This window comes from Hemicordylus capensis, chromosome 1 (genome assembly GCF_027244095.1).
Source record: "Hemicordylus capensis ecotype Gifberg chromosome 1, rHemCap1.1.pri, whole genome shotgun sequence".
NCBI lineage: Eukaryota > Metazoa > Chordata > Lepidosauria > Squamata > Cordylidae > Hemicordylus > Hemicordylus capensis.
Genome location: NC_069657.1, coordinates 210398916 through 210418579, shown reverse-complemented (window position 1 = coordinate 210418579; position 19664 = coordinate 210398916). Strand labels below are relative to the sequence as shown.

Sequence of the window (19664 nt, the reverse complement as noted above, 5' to 3'; positions counted from 1 at the left end):
ACCAGACCTGGTTGATCCAAGCCCAAAGCTGGACTAGATTGAGTCGGTTTGAATTTGGTCGAATCTGGGTCAGATTTGAACCGAACTGGCCAAACCAGTTCTGTGCACATCCGTACCAGTAATCATACAAATATTTAGGTTCCCCACCCCCATTTATCTGAAAACTCTAAAAACCTGTAAATATTAGTTCATTTGTGATGGTGGATTAGCCAATGAACATGGAAACCTAAGGGACAGAAAGATTATAAGACAAAGGCCAAGACTGAGAGTAGTCATGACTAACTAAGACTAATTATGACTAACTTATTTCCCATTAATTTCAATGGGACTTAGTCATGACTAACTGTGTTTGGCCATCACCTAAAGAGTATTCTGTCCTGTAGGCTTAGTTTAGCTTGATTTGTCTCAACATTTCCTAACCATCTCTAAACTCTCTTTGAAATATAAGATATGTTTTCACCTCAGCCATGCCTACTTTGACAGCCCCATAAAGGCAACAGCTTGCAAGGACACAAAGCCCCCATGAAGGCCTTTGAGCCAAGGATAGGTTGGAAGAGCTGGAGTCACTCACAGGGGCCTAGCAAGGTTGGAGTGAGCCCTGGGACAAAAAGTGAAGATGGGCTTCTGCCCCCACTTCCTGCTTTTTTCTTCAAAGAGGTGGGAGAAGGAGAGCAAAGAGCAAGCTGTCACTTAGTGGTGGGCGCCCTCCCTGCCTCAGGGGGCATTTGTTCCTCCTTATTCAATTGTAGCTATGTCCCTGGCCGCTCAGCTTCTTGGCAGGAGTAGGACTTGGTCTTCTATGGTGCGACCACACTTGGAGTACTGCGTACAGTTCTGGTCACCACATCTTAAAAAGGACATTGTAGAACTGGAAAAGGTACAGAAGAGGGGCAACCAAGATGATCAGGGCCTAGAGCACCTTTCTTATGAGGCAAGACTACAACACCTGGGGCTTTTTAGTTTAGAAAAAAGACGACTGCGGGGAGACATGATAGAGGTCTATAAAAGCATGCATGGTGTGGAGAAATTGGAGAGAGAGAAATTCTTTTCCCTCACACAACACTAGAACCAGGGGTCACTCCATGAAACTGATTGCAAGGAGGTCTAGGACCAACAAACGGAAGTACTTTTTCACACAACGTGTGATCCACTTGTGGAACTCTCTGCCACAGGATGTGGTGACAGCCAACAACTTGGATGGCTTTTAGAGGGGTTTGGATGACTTCATGGAGGTCTATCAATGGCTAGCAGTCAGAGGGCTGTGGGCCACCTCCAGCCTCAAAGGCAGGATGCCTCTGAGTACCAGTTGTAGGGGAGTAATGGCAGGAGAGAGGGCATGCCCTCAACTCCTGCCTGTGGCTTCCAGTGGCATCTGGTGGGCCACTGTGCGAAACAGGATGCTGGACTAGATGGGCCTTGGGCCTGATCCAGCAGGGCTGTTCTTATGTTCTGCCTCAGGTGTTTTTTCAAGCAACAGGCTTTTAACCTATGCTGAAATTACATCTTATACATTCAGTCTGTGTTGAAGCAGCGACTTGACTTCTATTTCAGCATAGACATATCCTTCCTTTTCTTCAGGAATGCTTGCATACTCTAATTTTAATATCTCCATGTTCTTATGCTCAGGGGCGTATCTAGGGTAGGGCAGGCAGGGCACGTGCCCCGGGCGCCACTTGAAGGGGTTGCCATTTTTAAAAATTAAAAAATGGCCACTGAAAACAAAATGGCCAGCACGCATGCTCAAATGACCTCTGTGAGGCCCCAGGCCATGCCAGACCTCACAGAGGCCATTTGAGCATGTGCAGTGGCCATTTTGTTTTCAGCGGCCATTTATTTTTTTAAAAAAATATTTTAAAAATGGCCCCGCACATGCTCAAATGGTCCCTGCGAGGCCCTAGAGGCCAGCGGAGGGAGGGGAAACCTTTTCAGACCGCTCCCCCACGGCCTTTAGGAAGGCCCCCAAAGGGGCTACAGGTAAATATTTTTTTTAAAATAAATGGTACTATGTACAGAGAATCAGGGCTTGTGAATACTGAGCTGAAGCTTATGAGCTAGGATTGTATTCATTTGCTCTTACTCTGCTTCTTGTGATAAGTGAGTTAAATGCAATGTTGAATCAGTGTGAAATCCTTAGTATTAAGGCCCACTGGGAGTTTCTTGCTCTGTTACTCCCATTTTAACTGTCTTTCTGAAATACTAGAATATATTCCAAGCAGTGACACAGTTTACTCTGCATATCCTTTAATTATTGTCAGAGTATCTGGGAAAAGTCAAATTCTCCATTTATTTTTAAAACTTATGTAATAGTGATGCTACAATGCATAGTAGAGAATTAGATAGGCACTTCTGTTTAGTTTTCCAAGTACATCTCCACATAGTATTTGAGTATTTCATGAGCCCCAGCATACTGAAATATGTAGTTTTCCAGCATTTTTTGGTCTGGCTATGTCCACTGCTAAATAGGTTTTGAAATATTAAAAGATGAACGAGCTTGACTTGTATTTTTCAGCTGATATTATGGCAAAGTTATCTGAAATATGGGTGTCAGATGTTTGGACAGGGGGCGCAATTTCAGTTCTTGCCCTAGGCGCTATTTTCCCTAGATATGCCTCTGCTTATGCTCCAAATTGAGAAACTGTTAATGAATATTCTGATATGCCAGTAACCATATATAATTTCTCTTGAGTTCCATTCCAATGTTTAGTGTAATTTTTTTCCTTTTCATATAGTTATTCAGTTTGGATTTATTACTCTATTTGTGGCCTCTTTTCCTTTGGCCCCACTACTTGCTCTGATGAACAATATCTTGGAGATTCGAGTAGATTCCTGGAAACTTACTACCCAGTTTAGAAGACCGGTGGCAGCCAAAGCCCATAGCATAGGAATTTGGCAAGAAATTCTGAATGGAATGGCTATCTTGTCTGTTGTCACAAACGTAAGTACACAAAACAAAACGGAGAGTGAGAGAGAGAGAGGAAGAGAGTTAAGATAGTTTACTATATTTGAAAAAGCAGTTTGGAGACACTTATGGGGTTTTCATACTTTAAAAGTTTAATATTCATGGATTTCCTCAGGGTACTTTTGTAATTTTAGCCCTACAAAGTTGCTATCTAAGCACTGCAACAGAACCAATTTTTCCCCTAGAGGAAATAAGAACATGTTTTTGAGTGTATAAGTTAGTCATGACTCCATTAACACCAGTGGAACAACTTATTTGTGACTAAATCAAGTCCCATCGCTTTTAGTGGAACTTAGCCGCTATTAATGTGAGTGAGACTGGAACCTAGGTATTGCTTTCAGCCAGCAGCTGTTCTTCACAGCTTCTGCGCTTGTGCTCTTCTGCAAGAAATCCATGCAGGCTCATAGGTGAGGGTGCTTCAGAAGTGACAGTCTATTCTTTTTCAGGATGGCAGGACACTGGAAATGAAGCCTCTGTTTGGCAGGGTGCTGCTGGCACCCAATTTTGTTTTTAATGAGCTTTGCTGTTGATAAACCATTGATTAGCAAGGATAGCCCTTTGAATCTGGCCTTGTTTGTGATCTGATGTGTGTCAAGCATCTTCAGTTCAACCTGTGGCCATCACAGACATTAAGAAAATATAATAAATGAATGCAGCCAGGAAATCCCATTCAAACACATGCCTGGGAGTTCACCCAAATGGAAGCTTCTCCAATAGGGAGAAGCCCCTTCAGGGCAAAAAATGCTCCATTAATATCAATGTATAATCCAACTTCATTGGATCATTTGTAGTCAATAATCCATCCTATTGGCTGGGTTGCAGTTATTTATTCAGTTGTTATATTCTGTTTCCACTATTCCTCTGAGGAGCTCAGAGTTCCTTAGTGAGTTCTCCTTACCCCATTTTATTCTTACAACAACCCTGTGTGGTAGATTAGGCTGAGAAGTAATGACTGGTTGAGTGTGGGTTTCAATCCAGGTCTCCCCAGTTCTTGTCTAGCACTTTCCCCTATACCACACTGGTGCCTGTGCATGACACAAATGACTTCTCCCATCTCCTGTAGATTTCTTAGTAATTTGCCCAGAGGCATTGTATGTTTAAACCCTTTCAATTTTTTTTGAAAAGATCGTTTCATTCAGCAGAAAGCCCCTCTGCATATGCACAGAGGCAGTGTGCCTTTAAATGAAGAACTACACTAATTAAAGATGTAACTAGTGACTGTTTTCTCACTTTTCATTGCATGCCTCTTGGAGATGGGATGAGGGAGTTGTGTTGGGAGGGCAGCAGCAATTAAAACTCCCCCAAGTTTTACTGCCCCTGTTTTAGCAAATAATCCTTTCTCATGGATGTAGGAGTGGGGAGTTAACATTTTAAATGTTGGCTACTAAAGATCTGGTTAGGGTAGATTTCCATTGAAACTAATGGAAAATGGATCCTCTTGTGCCCTGAAAGCCCATGAATGGAGAAGCTTCCATTTGTGTGTGTTAGAAAGTTACATATAAGGGCTTGGTGCCTACATTCAGAACGTGGCCGGGCTCCACTCACTGTCGGTCCTGTCGCCTCCATATGTACATGTGGGGACTTAAATAACTCTCGTTTATCCTCCAGCTCCTCTGAACAGACAATATTCATTTTTTTAACATTATAAACTAAAGCACAATTCACCCATTCGTTTTATCCAGTGTTACTGATATATGTAAAAAAAGGGAAGAACTGAAATGCTCCTCATGCAGCATGCCTGCCTGCCTGTCTCTCAGGCTCTAAAATGACAAATGTCAATCCTTCCCTATGGCAAGGATTCAGGAAGCCAGAAGGTGATTTATTAAGGACTGGACTACTCTCAGCTGTATTGATAAACTGAAGAGAAACAGTAGATCGGTTTCATTTTCCATTAGCATTTTGTACCCATGGAATATACCTCTGGGGACAGGGAGTTCTTTATAACTCAAGTTGAAGTGGGAGAAGATTTTGAGGGTTTGAGAATAATATTTGAAGGCTAACTAAATGTGGAACAGGTCAAATTAAGACTTGGAAATTTTGCTGCTACCCTACCACCATTCCTTTCTGTTGTTAAATCCATATATTGGATTTAATTTAACAATAGAGTACCTCCTCCATTGTATACCCTCCCATTCTCTGACCTGGTCCATGTGCCACACTTTACAGAAGTGAGAGCTATAAGGATTTGAAGCCATGCCTTCTGGACTTTCAGCACTAAGTGAAGATAGGGCTCTTTGAGGAAGCACTTATTGCTACTTAATGGCAGTTGGAGATCATATGTCTCTGTTGGGATTTAAAATGAAATACTTTGGGGTATGTCATATGATGAATGTGTTTAAGAGTTCTTGTTTAGGAAAATAGGTTGTTATTATTTAAAATATGTATATCCCATCCCTCCAATGCACTACTGCTTGAGGTAGCTCACCAAATTAGTAAAACAGATAAAATAAATATAAAATTTAAAACAAAATTGTAATTTTATTGTTTTATAAAATCCCTACACATCCCTACAGCAAGGCTATTAAAACCTTTTGTGGGGTAGTACCTTTCCTGAAATTGTTTGCAGAAGTGGTGTAAATATTAGGGGTGTGCACAGACCAGTTCTCAGTCAAACTAGTCCACTGTGAACCGGGCCGATTCGAGCAGTTCAGCCAGCACTAAGAACCTCTTCGAGCTGGTACATTGATTCAACTGGCCCAGCCGGGCAGTCCAATCAGACTGGTTCATGATTCAGTCTGAATTCAGACCGAACCGCTGCAAATGGTCCATGCACACCCCTAATCCATATACAGTAGATCTATAAAGTGCAGTGTTCCCAGTTCTGCCTTCTGTCATACATAGGTAGCTAGATACTTCACTCGCAGGAAACATTAAATGAATGATGTAACATGCAGTGCAATTATTTTCTGCAGGCATTCATTGTAGCCTTCACATCGGATATGATTCCTCGATTAGTTTTCTATTATGCTTATTCTACGGATCCTAATTCACCCATGTCTGGATACATTAACAGCAGCCTTTCTGTATTCAACATCTCAGATTTTACATCAAAAAATAACTCTGGGTTGGAATTCGAAACCTGCAGGTTAGTTGTAATGAATTTGTTTTACATTTTAAATTTAGGCTTCTATGATATATTATTTTTACTATTATTGAGAAGTGTTACATACCATTTCCCAGCAAAATTGTTCCTGAAGTGGTTTGCATGGGGGAGAGAATGAGGTTTCTTAGAAGTTCTCAAAGTGGTTTACATATCCAAAAAAAGAAAGAAGATGGTTCCCTGACCCAAAAGGGCACACAAGCTAAAAAGAAACACGAAGAAACACCAGGAACAGTGACTGTTGTTGAGGGATGCTGCACTGGGCTTGAATTGGGACAGTTGCTCTCCCTCTGCTAATATAAGAGCATTCCCCACTTTTAAAAAGTGCCTCTTTGTCCAGTTAGCAGCAGTAAATCAATTCACGATTATATTAGTCTTAATCCTGAAATTCAAATCTTTACCTACATTCTACTTCAGATGATTTAGGCTTCTTAAGGCCTCCAGATAAAGATGTGTTTTATTACAGGAGATTAAGAGAATGAGATTTTGTGTCACTTTACAAGAAAGGTATAAATATGGTATATATGATAGCAAAAAACCCCCAAAGTAGTACAAATGGTAAGAGTAAAGGAGTGTAGTGATTCCAGCTTTTTACTGCCTTATCATCAGTTCAACATTTAAGTAGTTTCTTAAATAGCTGTATCTATTATTGCTATTCTTAAACAGCTACATCTTAAATAGCTGTATCTATTAAATATTTTGAAGAATTTATTTGTGTGAAATAAATAAATATTTGTGAAATAAAGTCATACTTCCCAATACGAATTTCGCATACACAATCCTGCCACTGAAATTAGCTGAATGCACTCCTTTTTACACCTGAAGGATTTTATTTTTGGCGGGGGGGCCGGTCAGTGACAAGCCTCATCTACTAGGTTGCATGTAAATGCCTCAGAACTTGTAGTCTGTCTATATTTGGGCATGGCCCATCACCTTTACATGTTTGTATCCAACAGATACAGGGACTACCGATATCCACCAGACCATGAGAGGAAATACACACACACAATGCAGTTCTGGCACATTCTGGCTGCCAAAATGGCATTTATAATTATTATGGAGGTAAGTCCTCTCTTTGTATACTGCAATCAATAAGCTGAGGTGTCATTGTAGATTTATTGAAGTTTTAATGAAGACAAGTGGAGCTCTTGATAGTACAAAATGTTTTTTTAGCACACTGTACAAGTTGCTTTTCCTAAAAAAAATGGAAAGGAATTGCTTCCTTAGGAAAACACTAAGTAAACACGTTATATATGCAATTTATATTGAAGTCCAGAGATCTTTAGATATTTAAAAAAATGTTTTCTACAAATATTAGAGATAGTAGGAACAAATCCAGTGGCAAGTAAAATGGAAATAACTTGTACATACATGCACACCAACCATTAAGAAATATTAAATTAAGGTTGACATCCCAGAATATTTAGAGTTCAGATGATTAAATTGCACCTCTTATAATGTTTATACAAATACTTGAAGGGCTGTACATAGAAGGTGATGAAGACTTGCTCTGTGTTGTCCCAGAGGGCAGAACTAAATCTTGTGAGTTTAAGTGACAGGGATAGATTCAGTTGAACATTAGGAGAAACTCCTTAACTGTAAGATCAGTTTGACAATGCAGCCTTTTAGGTAGGAGTGGCTGGGCTCTCCCTCACTTCTCCTTTAGTCAGAAGCTGGGCAGCCATCTGCTGGAAATGCTCTTACCATCAAAACGGGGAGGACTAGCTGGCCTACAAGAACTCCTCCAACTCTCTGACTCTATTATTCCAATTTACATTCATATTTAATTAGAACAATTAAATATTTTGATATATATGTAGATTACCAAGGAGCTACAAAATTTCACAAGCTTCACTTCACGGCAGATTCCATGGTCTGACCTCTCATAACCTTGCTTGTGGCATTGGTCTGAATGCAGTTCAAACTTCTAAAATTAGCAAGCATGGTGTGCTGTTATCCATTTCCCTGCTCTCTAACACAATATGCTAAGAGAGGCAGTAACTCTTAGAGGATCTTCTTCTTGATGAAAATGCTTTAGAACTCAGGAGAGGCACGTGGTGAGGCGGGGTGTGAGTGGAGAAGAGAGATGGCTCCCGAGACTGGTCTCTCTCATATTTGCAAAGCCCCTTGTAATCAGAGATGGCATGAAACCAAGGTTGGGATGAATGAAACCAGCATGTGAATAGGCCACAATAAGGCGGCCCCTCAGTAACAAAACTTAGCACAAGAACTCTTTAACACTTGGCAACTCTGGAATGCTCTCCCGGTGGCTATTCGCTCCTCAGTCTCCATCACAGTTTTTAGAAAGCATGTTAAATCTTGGCTTTTTACCCAGGCTTTTATATGATTGTCTCTACTGCTGCTTCTTTGTATTTTGTACAGTTTTTATGCTTGTATTTTAAATCTTTATAATCAGATTTGTTTTATATTTTAGCTTAATATTTTAATTGTCTTTTAAAAATAGTCTTGTTTTTAATTTTTGTGTAAACCGCCTTAAGATTGTTTTAATGAAAGGTGGTATATAAATTTAACAATCAATCAATCAATCAATCAATTAAAAAAAATGTTTGGGGAATCACAGTACCACAAGGGCAACCCATCCAGATCCCAAAGGTGTTCTGGACAGGTGATGGTTATTTCTTCTGTGCCTCTTTATTGATTTACAATGAGATTAAATGCTGTGTGGTATACATCCAGTTCAGACTGACCTTCCTCCAATCAGCTCTGTTCCTCTCTTCCTCTTGTCTGTGGCTTGTCCCAAATTAAGTAAATTCTTTTCCTCAAGAGGGACACCTAAGGGAAATTGTTGGCAGCTCAACGGAGAAGCAGAGAAAACAGAATGACAACGTTCACATTTTATTTGTTTATCTATTATATTAATTCTCCTGGGTGTGCCTTGGAATGTGTGTCCCAGCGCCCAGCTGATTGGCTGGGCAGCGGTTGAGCCTGATTGGCTGAGGCGCACCCAGGAGGATTGGTTGCCGCAGCAGCAGCAGGCCTGGCCACAGAGGCCAGAGGCAGCGGCCAGCCCAGCCCAGCCGCGGAGGCAAGGCCCGGTGGGGGGGGGAGTGGGCGGGGGGGGGGAGAAGTGGCGGTGGGGAGGAGAGGTGGCTGGGCCTGGAAGTGGAGACTGGGGCAGAAGGTCGGGGGGGGGGAGAGGTAACCGCCAGCCCCAAAGAGCACACAGATGCTCTGTGCGGGGTCGGCTAGTTATATGTATATAATGTACTGCCCACTTCAAATATCTCTGGGCAGTTTACCTTTTGGAGAGCAGGACCAGTCTCCCACAAATTTAGTGTAACTCAAGAGCAGAAAGCAGCCTCTAGCTGTGCCTTACCCATCATAGCAACACATTAGTACTTTTCACCAGAAAATCAAAGTGTAGCTGCGGAAGTAATTTAATGCTTAGGGTTTGTACTGGCATTGTGCATTCATGTAAAAGAAGGAGCAGTTCACTGTCACTGCTGTTTAAAGTGCAAAACTGTTCCAGGGATTGGGGTGGAGTGTTTGTGACGAGATCTTGTAGAACAGCTAATTAGAGGTGCACAAACAGCTTCTGCTTGAAATCTTTAGAAGCATCATTTCAAGAAGCCATTTCCAGAGGAGCATCACTCCTTTGAAAATGTTGCATGTCTTTACCCAGTCATTTCCACTGTCAGATGTAAACGCTATTGTGACAAGAGTTATTTATCATGATGATAAATAACATATAAAGGCTGGTGCTAACGCAAATGCAACGTTGGATAGCTTTCACAGAAGGCTAAAGGTTCTCCTGTTTTATGGTGTACTTCCTCTTTGTTAGATGTTGTTAAACAATAGAAATGCAAGTTTGTTTTCTGTTTTTTATATTTCTGCCTTGAAAGTGCACTTATTTCTAGGATGTAACATCTTATCTTGAAATCATAGCTACATTACAATTTTGTTTTATCCATGAGGGAATTGTCTACTTAAAAGGCCACTCAAATGTTTAGGTCAAGTGTTACTTTGGACACCCTCACATTCTTATGCTTGCTTCCTTCATAAGAGCTGTACGTTTTCATGAGTAATCTAATTTATCAAAATAATTATGTACAGTAGCTTTTCTGTGTTATAAGTTCTTAATAAAAATACTTTATATTTATTGTTTAACCGGGAACTCACAATGTGCAGCTATTTTGTGATCATTGTGACCTTTTAGTGATAACAGAAATTACTGTGGAAGGAACTGTGATCTCCCATATCATTTTAACCTGTTTGTGCGAGTACATCATTCTAATGACTAAATAACACAGCCAGAAGTAATGTATGAATGAGCCCTAAGATTTGTTGTACCGAGCAATGAATATTGAAATAACTTGGAGATTTATGGACAGGAAGGGTGAAGTAATGTTTGATGATAGCATCTTGACTCCATATACATCTTCCATCTTATTGATTGTCCCCTGTCTTGCAGCACGTTGTTTTCAGTGTCAAATTCTTCGTGGCCTGGTTGATCCCTGATGTCCCATCTGAGGTGAAAGCCAAAATAAAGCGTGAGAAGTACTTGACGCAAAAAATCCTACACGAGTATGAACTCGATAAACTTAAGCAGAAGCTGTGCGAAGGCAAGACCTATGCCAGCATGGAAAAGGAAGTCATTGCCTCTGAAGGGAGAGTGGAGTTATCAGAAGTTATGTAGCCTGCGGAGAGGCTGCCTGCCTGAACGTTTAGCCTGTGAAAAATGTGTGATTTGATATCCTGAGCTGCTCACTATCCTGTGAAAGCCACCTGGTATTTCGCCACCTTTCTTTCAGGCTTGAAAGGTTGACTAAAGCAGATGGAGGGAGACATCATGGATTGCTGTTGGGCAGTCCGCATGCCTATCTTTTCCAGTTCTGTACACTTGGAAACCTTGTGTGACTTTGGAAAACAAGCTTCAGCTCATGGAATTGCAATGTCTCTTCCACTGCCTTGCCTTTCTAAGTCCTCCCGCTTTTTGGAACTAGGACTGTCTTCAGTTGTTTTAATAATGAAATAGCCCCAGACCTCCATGTTTTCAGCTGTGGCTCAGCAACAGCTTCCAGAGTGGGAGAAGGACCTCCCTAAAGTGACTCGGGCAGTTGTCAGGAGGAGCACAAACTCCTTCCTCACTCAGCCTAGATTTTGTGTTCATGTGTGTGCATGCTGATAAAGCCAAGAGGTTGAAAATACATGGGATGTGCACTCCGCTACTCATTGCACCACCGACTGCTGGTGCCAGAGCCAAAAGGGAATTTTTAATCCTATAATTTGTACTTTCTTTGGATCTTAACACCACAGAGTGTCCCATTTTTGTCTGCCTGTTCCGGAACACTAGATATTGAGCTGCCAGAATGCTAGCCGTAGTTAACCTTGGAAAGATAGAAAAGATTTTGTACAGCAAGTACAGAAAGGTTTGAGAAACCTTGGCTGAAAGGCACTGCCAACAGGCAAACTAACAATCAGATCTGGCTTTTAGAAAATGAGATGCCTTACTCAGTATTAACGAAGTACTGGCCTGTAATTTTCTGCTTGCTAGCAGTGGCTAGCAAGAGAGCATGTAGTTTTCTAGCTTTGGACTACATAATGGATTTGAGCATATGATACTTGAAAGGTTACTTAGAAAACCCTATACATTATCATGTGCACATTTGTGCCACACATATCTGCACCTTTTAAATGCCTCTTCAGGTATTGAGATTATTTTGTTGGTTATTTTAAAGGCTCAGCTATCCTAACTGTAATTTTACTGTATAGCAACTCTGGTGCAATATTTGTTAATTGCACAGCCTAACAACAACAACAAAAAAATTATGGAAATACTTTTTCCTAATTTATTTTTAAGCCTAATAATTTCCATCAAGGAAACTTTCCTATAGTAATAGTTAATTAGGCAAAATACGTGTGATTATCTTATTTCAGTACTCTGGAAAAGATACAATGATTTACCTCAGAATTCACATTTTAGAGAAAAATGAAGTTTTTAATTTTTGCTCTTGTATTACATGAGTAGCCGAGGGGATGCAGATGAAAGAACAATTCTTAAAAATTAGTAAAATATCGCATTGTGAATATATTTTGCAAAGGCCTGAATTAGTGGAGTTTGGCCTTTGACATCTGTGCTGTTAGTTAAGGTCTGGAGTCCTTATTCCTGAAGAACTGAAGTTTTCCTCCTGAAAATATTAAAACAGTTTTGCAAGCTCAAAATCCCTGAAGAAGTCATCAACTGGTCTATAAAAAAGCTATTCATTGTGAATCTGCCTTAATAGTGATTATTTGTGTTTGTATATGAAGTGTCTTTGCTGAAAGACATATGTATTCTTAATATTTAATTAATGAAAAATTATGTAAAACTCTAGTGCTAAGAAATTTTTCTTAAAAGTCAAATAAACATTTGCTATTTTTTTCTTGTTTTCAGTCACTTTTACAGATTTATGAAGTCTACTCAGAGTAGGCTATCCATGCAAATCTAACTGCAAGCCATTTACAGGTGGTGGGCTGACATCCTGATTAATTTACCAGACAACGTCCTATTGAAATTTAGTAATACTGTTGAGCAACAGTCTGGATGTCAGCTAGTATACTTGTCCTTTTATATAATTTTACAAGTATTTTTGAGGCTTTGCTATGTTTTTATAGCCAATTTACCCTACTCTGCTTGGTGCCTTGTTCAGGTGAATTTTTTTTTAAGGATGTGAAATGTATGTAGTGTAATGTATCTTACAAGTTTATTCAGTCACAGGCATTGTGAAAATCAGCTTTCACGCAATAGTGTGCTGCATTTGCTGAAAACTTCTGTGTTGGTTAGTTCTATGCAAACTATATGAATGCTAAATGAGAGAAGCAAAGTACCTGCTGAATTAAAAAAGACACATATTGGGCATAATGCTGTTGAAAGCAATGTTTGATTGTCAAGTATTGAAACAAAATTCCCAGGCTGTGCTATATGCAAGCAGTAAACATTCTAAATACATTAGTAAAATGCCCAGAGTAGGTCAACAGTGTCCACTTTTAATGGAAAATATATGCTTATCATAGCAACCAAGAATGATACGCATTGTAAGGCACTGTGGGCTTCCCTGCTGGATCAGGGAGTTCATCTCTAACTACCGTAGACATTGGCTACATAATTTGATTTATGTTGTCCAGATTTCTATGAAAGGGAACATAATTTCATAGTTTTCCATGCTTTAGGGCAGGTATGGGTCCTGCACTTTAAGAAGGATTTTGAGGAACTGGAAGGGGTTCAGAGGAGGGCAGCAGAAATGATGAGGGGTCTGGAAACCAAACCCTTTGAGGAATGGTTGAAGGAGCCGGGTATGTTTAGCCTGGAGAAAAGACTAAGAGAAGATATGATAGCCGTCTTGAAATATCTGAAGGGCCATCACGCAGAAAAAGGAGCAGACATTTTCTCTGTTCCTCTTTGGGGCAGGACTAGAACCCATAGGTTGAAATGAAAAGGAAGCAGATTTAGACTAGACATGAGTGAGAATTTTCTAACTGTATGATCTGTTTGGCAAAGGAAGAGTGTGCCTCGTGCAGTGGTGGGCTCTCTGCTGGAGGTTTTCAAACAGAAGCTGGAGGGCAGCCACCTTCAGAGATGCTGTACAAGCTTCCTGCACCGAGTAGGGGGTTGGACTAGAAGACTTCCAAGGTCCCTTCCAACTCTTAAAATTCTAGGATTCTGTATTAAGGAGCATCAGAAAGAAGGTTCTTTGTGTCGGGGGGGAAAGATTCCAGTTCAGGCATTCAAATTGCTCTGAAATCTCTGTTCAGACTCCTTTCCATACCCACTATTATAGTTGGAGAACAACCAGGCCCTCTACATGTCGAAGCGGCTCTGGAAGCTGCTAAATCTCTACCTTGCAGATTGGTAGGAGAGTGAACTGCCTAATCCCTGTGGTCACAGGGTTGCTCTTATTGTTGCATCACCCCTGCTCTCCTTGGTTGGATTCATGGGCATTTGTTGGACCATATGAATCCACACACCCTGCATGCGTAGAGCTCTGCATGGAGCCGAGGAGCAGAATGACAGAGCATTCTCTGAACAGTACTTGAGCCCAAATTCAATATTTATAGGATATAAATCACAATCCTTCTGACACCAGACTGACATTTTGCTTGGCATGAGCTCAGTTTGCTCACATACCATCATCTCTGATGCACTTTGCAGAAGTGTATGTAAAATGAATAAATAATCATATCATGTAACGTTCAGTACACCAAAGATGTGTTGCACTTGCCAAAAATCTACTTACTGAAAACCAAATGCACTGCTGCTTCCTTAAAAATGTTCTTTGTTGATCTACATGGAAAATGTTGAATTGTATTGCTCTCATATTTAACTTAATTGTATAACTGCTTTTGGTAGCAAACTGCAGGGTTTGAAAAACAGTATAGCAAACAGTGCTCCTAATGGCCAACAGTGTTACAGTTCCATCATGTACACTGCTTTATAGTTCTGTTTGACATGAAAATGCCATTGGACTCAAATGTATTAGTGCAGTATCTGTTAAAAAAATTACCTTGCCACCTTGTAAATTTAAATTGTATAGAATCAGTTAAAACAAATAAGACGGGAGATGCAGAAAGAAATAATTCATGTAAAGCATACAAGTGAATAATATGTGACTATGGTTACACTCCAAATGCTGCGGTTTCAGAAGCCCAATTGAGATAGACGCAGTGTTTTTGCTGTTATAATCCCTAGCCATGGTTGCCCAATCTCTCCCACCGAAGGCAGAAGGATGAAGAGGATAAAGTTTAAGCCGTGGTATGTTTACTTGAATACTGGGAGCTGTTGCTTGGGTGATTATGAGGGAAGCCCTGAGTGTGTGCAGGGATCTGGGTCAGGACTGCTCTGTTTTTCATGCAGAAAGCCGAACACAGCCCACCAGCTAAGTATAGTATTGTGCTTTATAATCTCCCTGTTTCCCCAGTTCCAACCAGGAAGTAAAAGCAAGAGGTTAATTGAGTGACTGGGGAACCATGTTTGGTTTTGTGGTCACAAGTTGTATGGAGCTGTCTTATTGTAACCCTTGCTCCATATTTCTATAAAGGTAAAGTGTGCCATCAAGTCAATTTCGACTCCTGGCACCCACAGAGCCCTGTGGTTTTCTTTGGTAGAATACAGGAGGGGTTTACCATTGCCTCCGCCCACACAATATGAGATGATGCCTTTCAGCATCTTCCTATGTCACTGCTGCCTGATATATTACCAGTGGGGATTTGAACCGGCAACCTTCTGCTTGCTAGTCAAGCATTTTCCCGCTTCGCCACTTAAGTTGACCCATATTTCTATGCTATTTCCTTTTTGAGCAATGGTTTCACTCTGTATGATTGTTAGAGTTGAGCTACCAGCCTATTATACTTTGTCCATCAAATATATTCTGTTCTATTTTCCCCATCATTCTCCATGGTTGTGCTACACCTAATTTAATTTTCCACTTAATTTTTCTTTGACCTTACCAGAGCCTTCAGGGCTGTCTTTGGAGAGCTTTGGCGGAGTGCAGGGCCTGGGGCAAAAGAGATGCTGTGAGGCCCCTTCCATTTTAACCCCTTAATTTTAAGAGGGGTTAAAAGAGTGGGGCCTGAGGCAGTCACCCTGCTTGCTGTGCCCTAAGGACAGCCCTGTCTCTTTCTCATCTGGCAGAGTCCCAGGCAGTCATGTTTATGCCCATAGCTTGAATAATGTTTGGTGGTCTACAGGACCAGCTCTGACCCTTTGAGCTTGAAGCAGAATAGCCTTGTGTTGCAAAGTCTTCCTGTACGGTAGGTACTGTATGCAGGCCCCTGTGAGTGCTGAATGTGGCAGTAGTGACTGAATTTGTGAAATGCTGCTTGTTTTATACACACCATAGTCATGTTTCAGAAGTTGTCTTTGAAACCGTAAGGGCTAGACACTTTTGTTTTAGTTTATAAAACGGAAGCTCTGCTTTTATTTTAAGTTTTCTTGGGACTGCAAACTTTGAGTTTTTTCCAATGCATTTAAAGTGACTCAGGCTCCAGTCCTCAGATGCTTCTGTGTAGCAGTAGGTTTGGATGACTTGTCTGAGCAGGTCTCACCCACCTCATGATTAGGGACATGCACAAGCACGTCTCACTCCCCCTTCCCACCACACATCCCCTTCTAACTTCATCCAAAGCATCCCTCACATGCATTCTAAATATGTAGATTGCATATGAAGAGTGGTTTGGGTGAATCTGTCCCCTGCATGATTACAAGGAGGAAGATGTGTGGATGGGGATGGTTTAGGCCGGGGTAGACAACCTTGGCTCTCCAGCTGTTGCTGAATTGCAGCTCCCATCATCCTGAGCCATTGTGGCTTGGGATGATGGGACTTGTAGTCCAACATTATTTGAGGGCTCAAGGTTGGGAATCCCTGGCTTTGGCGTATCATCCAAACTGGCCTTCCCTCTTATACATTTTTCAGTACAACTAGAGTACATAAGACAGCCTTAAATATTGAGTGTGTCTGTGTGATCTGGGATTTTGTTTTTTCACTTGTTACGGAGTAGAAACTGCTGTAAAATAAATTGACATGAAGTAAAAGTACCTTTTTCTAGCTGTTTTTAAATTGTGCTTTTAACGAAATGTGTGGATGTTGCCAATTTCAAATCTCTGGAAGAGAGATGAAATATGTTATCTTGTTTTCTTTCTTTATGCCAAACCTGTTCAACTTCTGAAGAATGTGGCATGTCAGACTGTTAGACATTATGCTGATGTATGCAATGCACTAATGGATTTTAAAAATGTAAGTGTTGAATTAAGCTTTCTGATATGTATGGATAATGGATTTGAAATGTGTCAGCAAATAAATCGGTCTGCATTTTTAAAATACATTGTCAGCTGCAAATGTATTCAACCGATTCTGTGAAATGTTGACTGTCTGTAGATAAAGGATTTTGTTTACATTTACTTTCTCTCTCTCTCATTTCTGTCAATGGATGCAATATACATAAGTCTTTTATTAATTTTTTTGGTCTTTTCTTTAAGAAACTTCACACAGTTTTTGTAGCCTATGCATTGTTGTGGACTTGAGGTATTTCTAAGAATTTAACCATGTTGCACCTAAACTGCATGTTATTATTTGCAAGATGCTCCCAGAAGTCCCTTTAAGTGACAGATTATCTTGTATAAGTTGGAGAAAAACTGTTGCTGCAGTGCTATTTCCTCTTTTTATTTATTACATACTCTTATTAAAGAGACAGATGGAAATTGATTCCAGGCCAGGAATTGGATAACACTTAAGCCCTATTCACAGGTTATGAGGACCAGCACGCTTACACAACTGCAAAAGTGGGGAAAGTCCTGCCCCACTCTGTCACACCTCCTCCATTCACACTTATGGGCCTGTTTGTCTGAAGGGGGCGGCACTGTAAGCGTGATGGCCAGTGCTTCAATGAGCTGCAACTTGGATCGGCCAAGGTTGCAGCTCATGGAAGTGTGGGCCATCATGCTTACGGCGCCTTTCTCTTCAAACGAGCCCGTAAGCACGAATGGGCGGCCGGAGAGGGTGAATAACACTGTGGGGTGGGACTTCCTCTCTGATTTTGCAGTTGTATGGATGAACATGGCTGACACTCATAGCATGTGACCAGGATTTTATGCTCCAGCCCTCAGAGAAGAAGACTTAAACAGAAAGATGTGGCTTCCAGCCTGTTCTAGTTCATACACTTGCTTCTTAAGGGTCATACTGGAAGTATGGCTAATCATGTTGTTGTTGTTGTTGTTGTTGTTAACACTATATCCCGCTCTTCCTCCAAGGAGCCCAGAGCAGTGTACTGCATACTTAAGTTTCTCCTCACAACAACCCTGTGAAGTAGGTTAGGCTGAGAGAGAAGTGACTGGCCCATGATTTAAACCACACGTGCGCCTTAACTGGCCAAAAGTAACAGTGGTAGCACCGGAAAATTAAAAAAACAGAGGGAGAGGCAAAGTACATGTTTGGGTGTGCAAGCTGTGTCCCACATATTAGGTTTCTGAAGCAGAAATGGGGGCAGGTAGGGGGCAGTAAACTACTCGGGGCACTTGCCACCCATGGGAAGTAGCACTAGTTTGGGGAGGAGAACAAGTTTTTGGAAGGAAAACAGTACAGTGTGTTAGAAGCCAGGGATTTTCCCTGTGTTCATTCCTTGGTTGCGTAATTTACGCCCGGCACCAGTATCAGACTTTCAAATAGAGCTTTATTTAAGTTTTGCTAGCAATCAAAGCTCACTGGATGCGGCCGTGCCCTCTAGCAGTTTCTACGTCTCTTTTATATTGAGATAACAGTACATTCCACACTTGCACATTGCATACAAGCCAATACATCCCCTTTTAACCCAAAAGGTCCCAGATGCTTTCAAGTGTGACTTCTCTCACCCACACAGACATAATAATCAAGCACCTTCAAGGCAAGGGACAGAATGTACCAGATACGAAAAGCACCATCTGACTTTGCTAGCTTGATTCTATTCAATCTAAACTTTTTCGCTGCTGAAGCACGTTTCAAAATATTCTCCCACAATTGGGAAAGGGCTAAGCTCCCACTTCTTGCATTGTGTGTTACCAAAAAACAACCCCCCCAAAAAAAACCCCCAAACACACACACACAAACCAACAGTGTGCCCCTGAGGTGGCTGTTTGCTGGAAATAGCATGTAGAACTAAACCTCACAGCAGCCTTCTGCCAAACCCCCTAGAGCAGGCCTGCTCAACATAGGCCCCCAGCTGTTTTTGAACTACAACTCCCATAATCCCCAGCCACAGTGGCCAATAGCCAGGGAATATGGGAATTGTAGGCTAACATCTGTAGGAGGGCCAAAGTTGAGCAGCAACTGTCTAGGCAGAGACAGACATCTTCCAGCTCTATCAGACCAAGAGTGAGCGACTGTTGCTCACTCTCCTCCACAACAGTGTAGTGTCTCACTGTTACCGTGCCAGAGTAGGCAATCCCTGCATTGACTATTTTCTTTTCTTTTTGCCGTCAGCTTCTTTTGGAGACCCGGAAAAAGCCATGTGAGAGCAGGGATTAATTTATTTTTGTATTTGAACTATGTAAGCTCCACCTGCTAACCAAAGTTCTCAAGGTGGCTTATATTGTGTTTTAATTTATTTAAAACATAATAACTGAAACAAGCAGTCAGTGTCAGATCTAGGGACAAGCTGAGTAAGCTACAGTTTATGGCCTCATACTATGCGGGTCCTAAATACCAAAAAAGACTAAATTTTCAAGTTTTGCATAATATATTTTTCTTCAGATGTATTAGCTGCAAATAGGCTTATTGTGAGATACTGTTTTTGTTGCATATTTGCCAAGTAAAAATAAAGCTTTATTGTTTTTATTTTCAAAGTCCTTTTTGTTCGAATATGTGTGTGCGTGCGTACAATGCTATGGGGTCTTTTTATAGCTTGACATAACTTAGGGCTTCAGCATGTGACCCTACAAGCAGTATGTCTCACTGGATGGAGCTTACTAAAGGCTACTGCAGAGGTCTCTTGTGCCTTCTGGCTCCTAGCAGCAGATGCAAGACCCATGGGATTTGGTGTGTGTGTGTGGGGGTGGTGGTGCTCCCCATAGCCTTCAGATAGTCCCAACTGCTATCTGATGCCAATCTCTGGGCCACAGCCATTTATAGGAAATAATTG

The 19664-nt window shown here is 41.1% G+C and overlaps 1 protein-coding gene across 8 annotated transcripts in view; it reads left to right on the top strand.

Annotated features, from left to right (window-relative positions):
- LOC128335059 (anoctamin-5-like) overlaps positions 1–16953 on the top strand; it is a 94976-nt gene extending 78023 nt beyond the window's left edge. For all 8 annotated transcript variants that reach the window (XM_053272857.1, XM_053272847.1, XM_053272838.1 and 5 more), the window contains 4 exons: positions 2730–2935; positions 5872–6044; positions 7016–7121; positions 10492–16953. In XM_053272857.1, coding sequence (XP_053128832.1) covers positions 2730–2935; positions 5872–6044; positions 7016–7121; positions 10492–10716 — 710 coding nt within the window. In that variant the 3' untranslated portion in view covers positions 10717–16953. The remainder of the gene's footprint in view (positions 1–2729; positions 2936–5871; positions 6045–7015; positions 7122–10491) is intronic.
- Positions 16954–19664: the final 2711 nt, after the last annotated feature.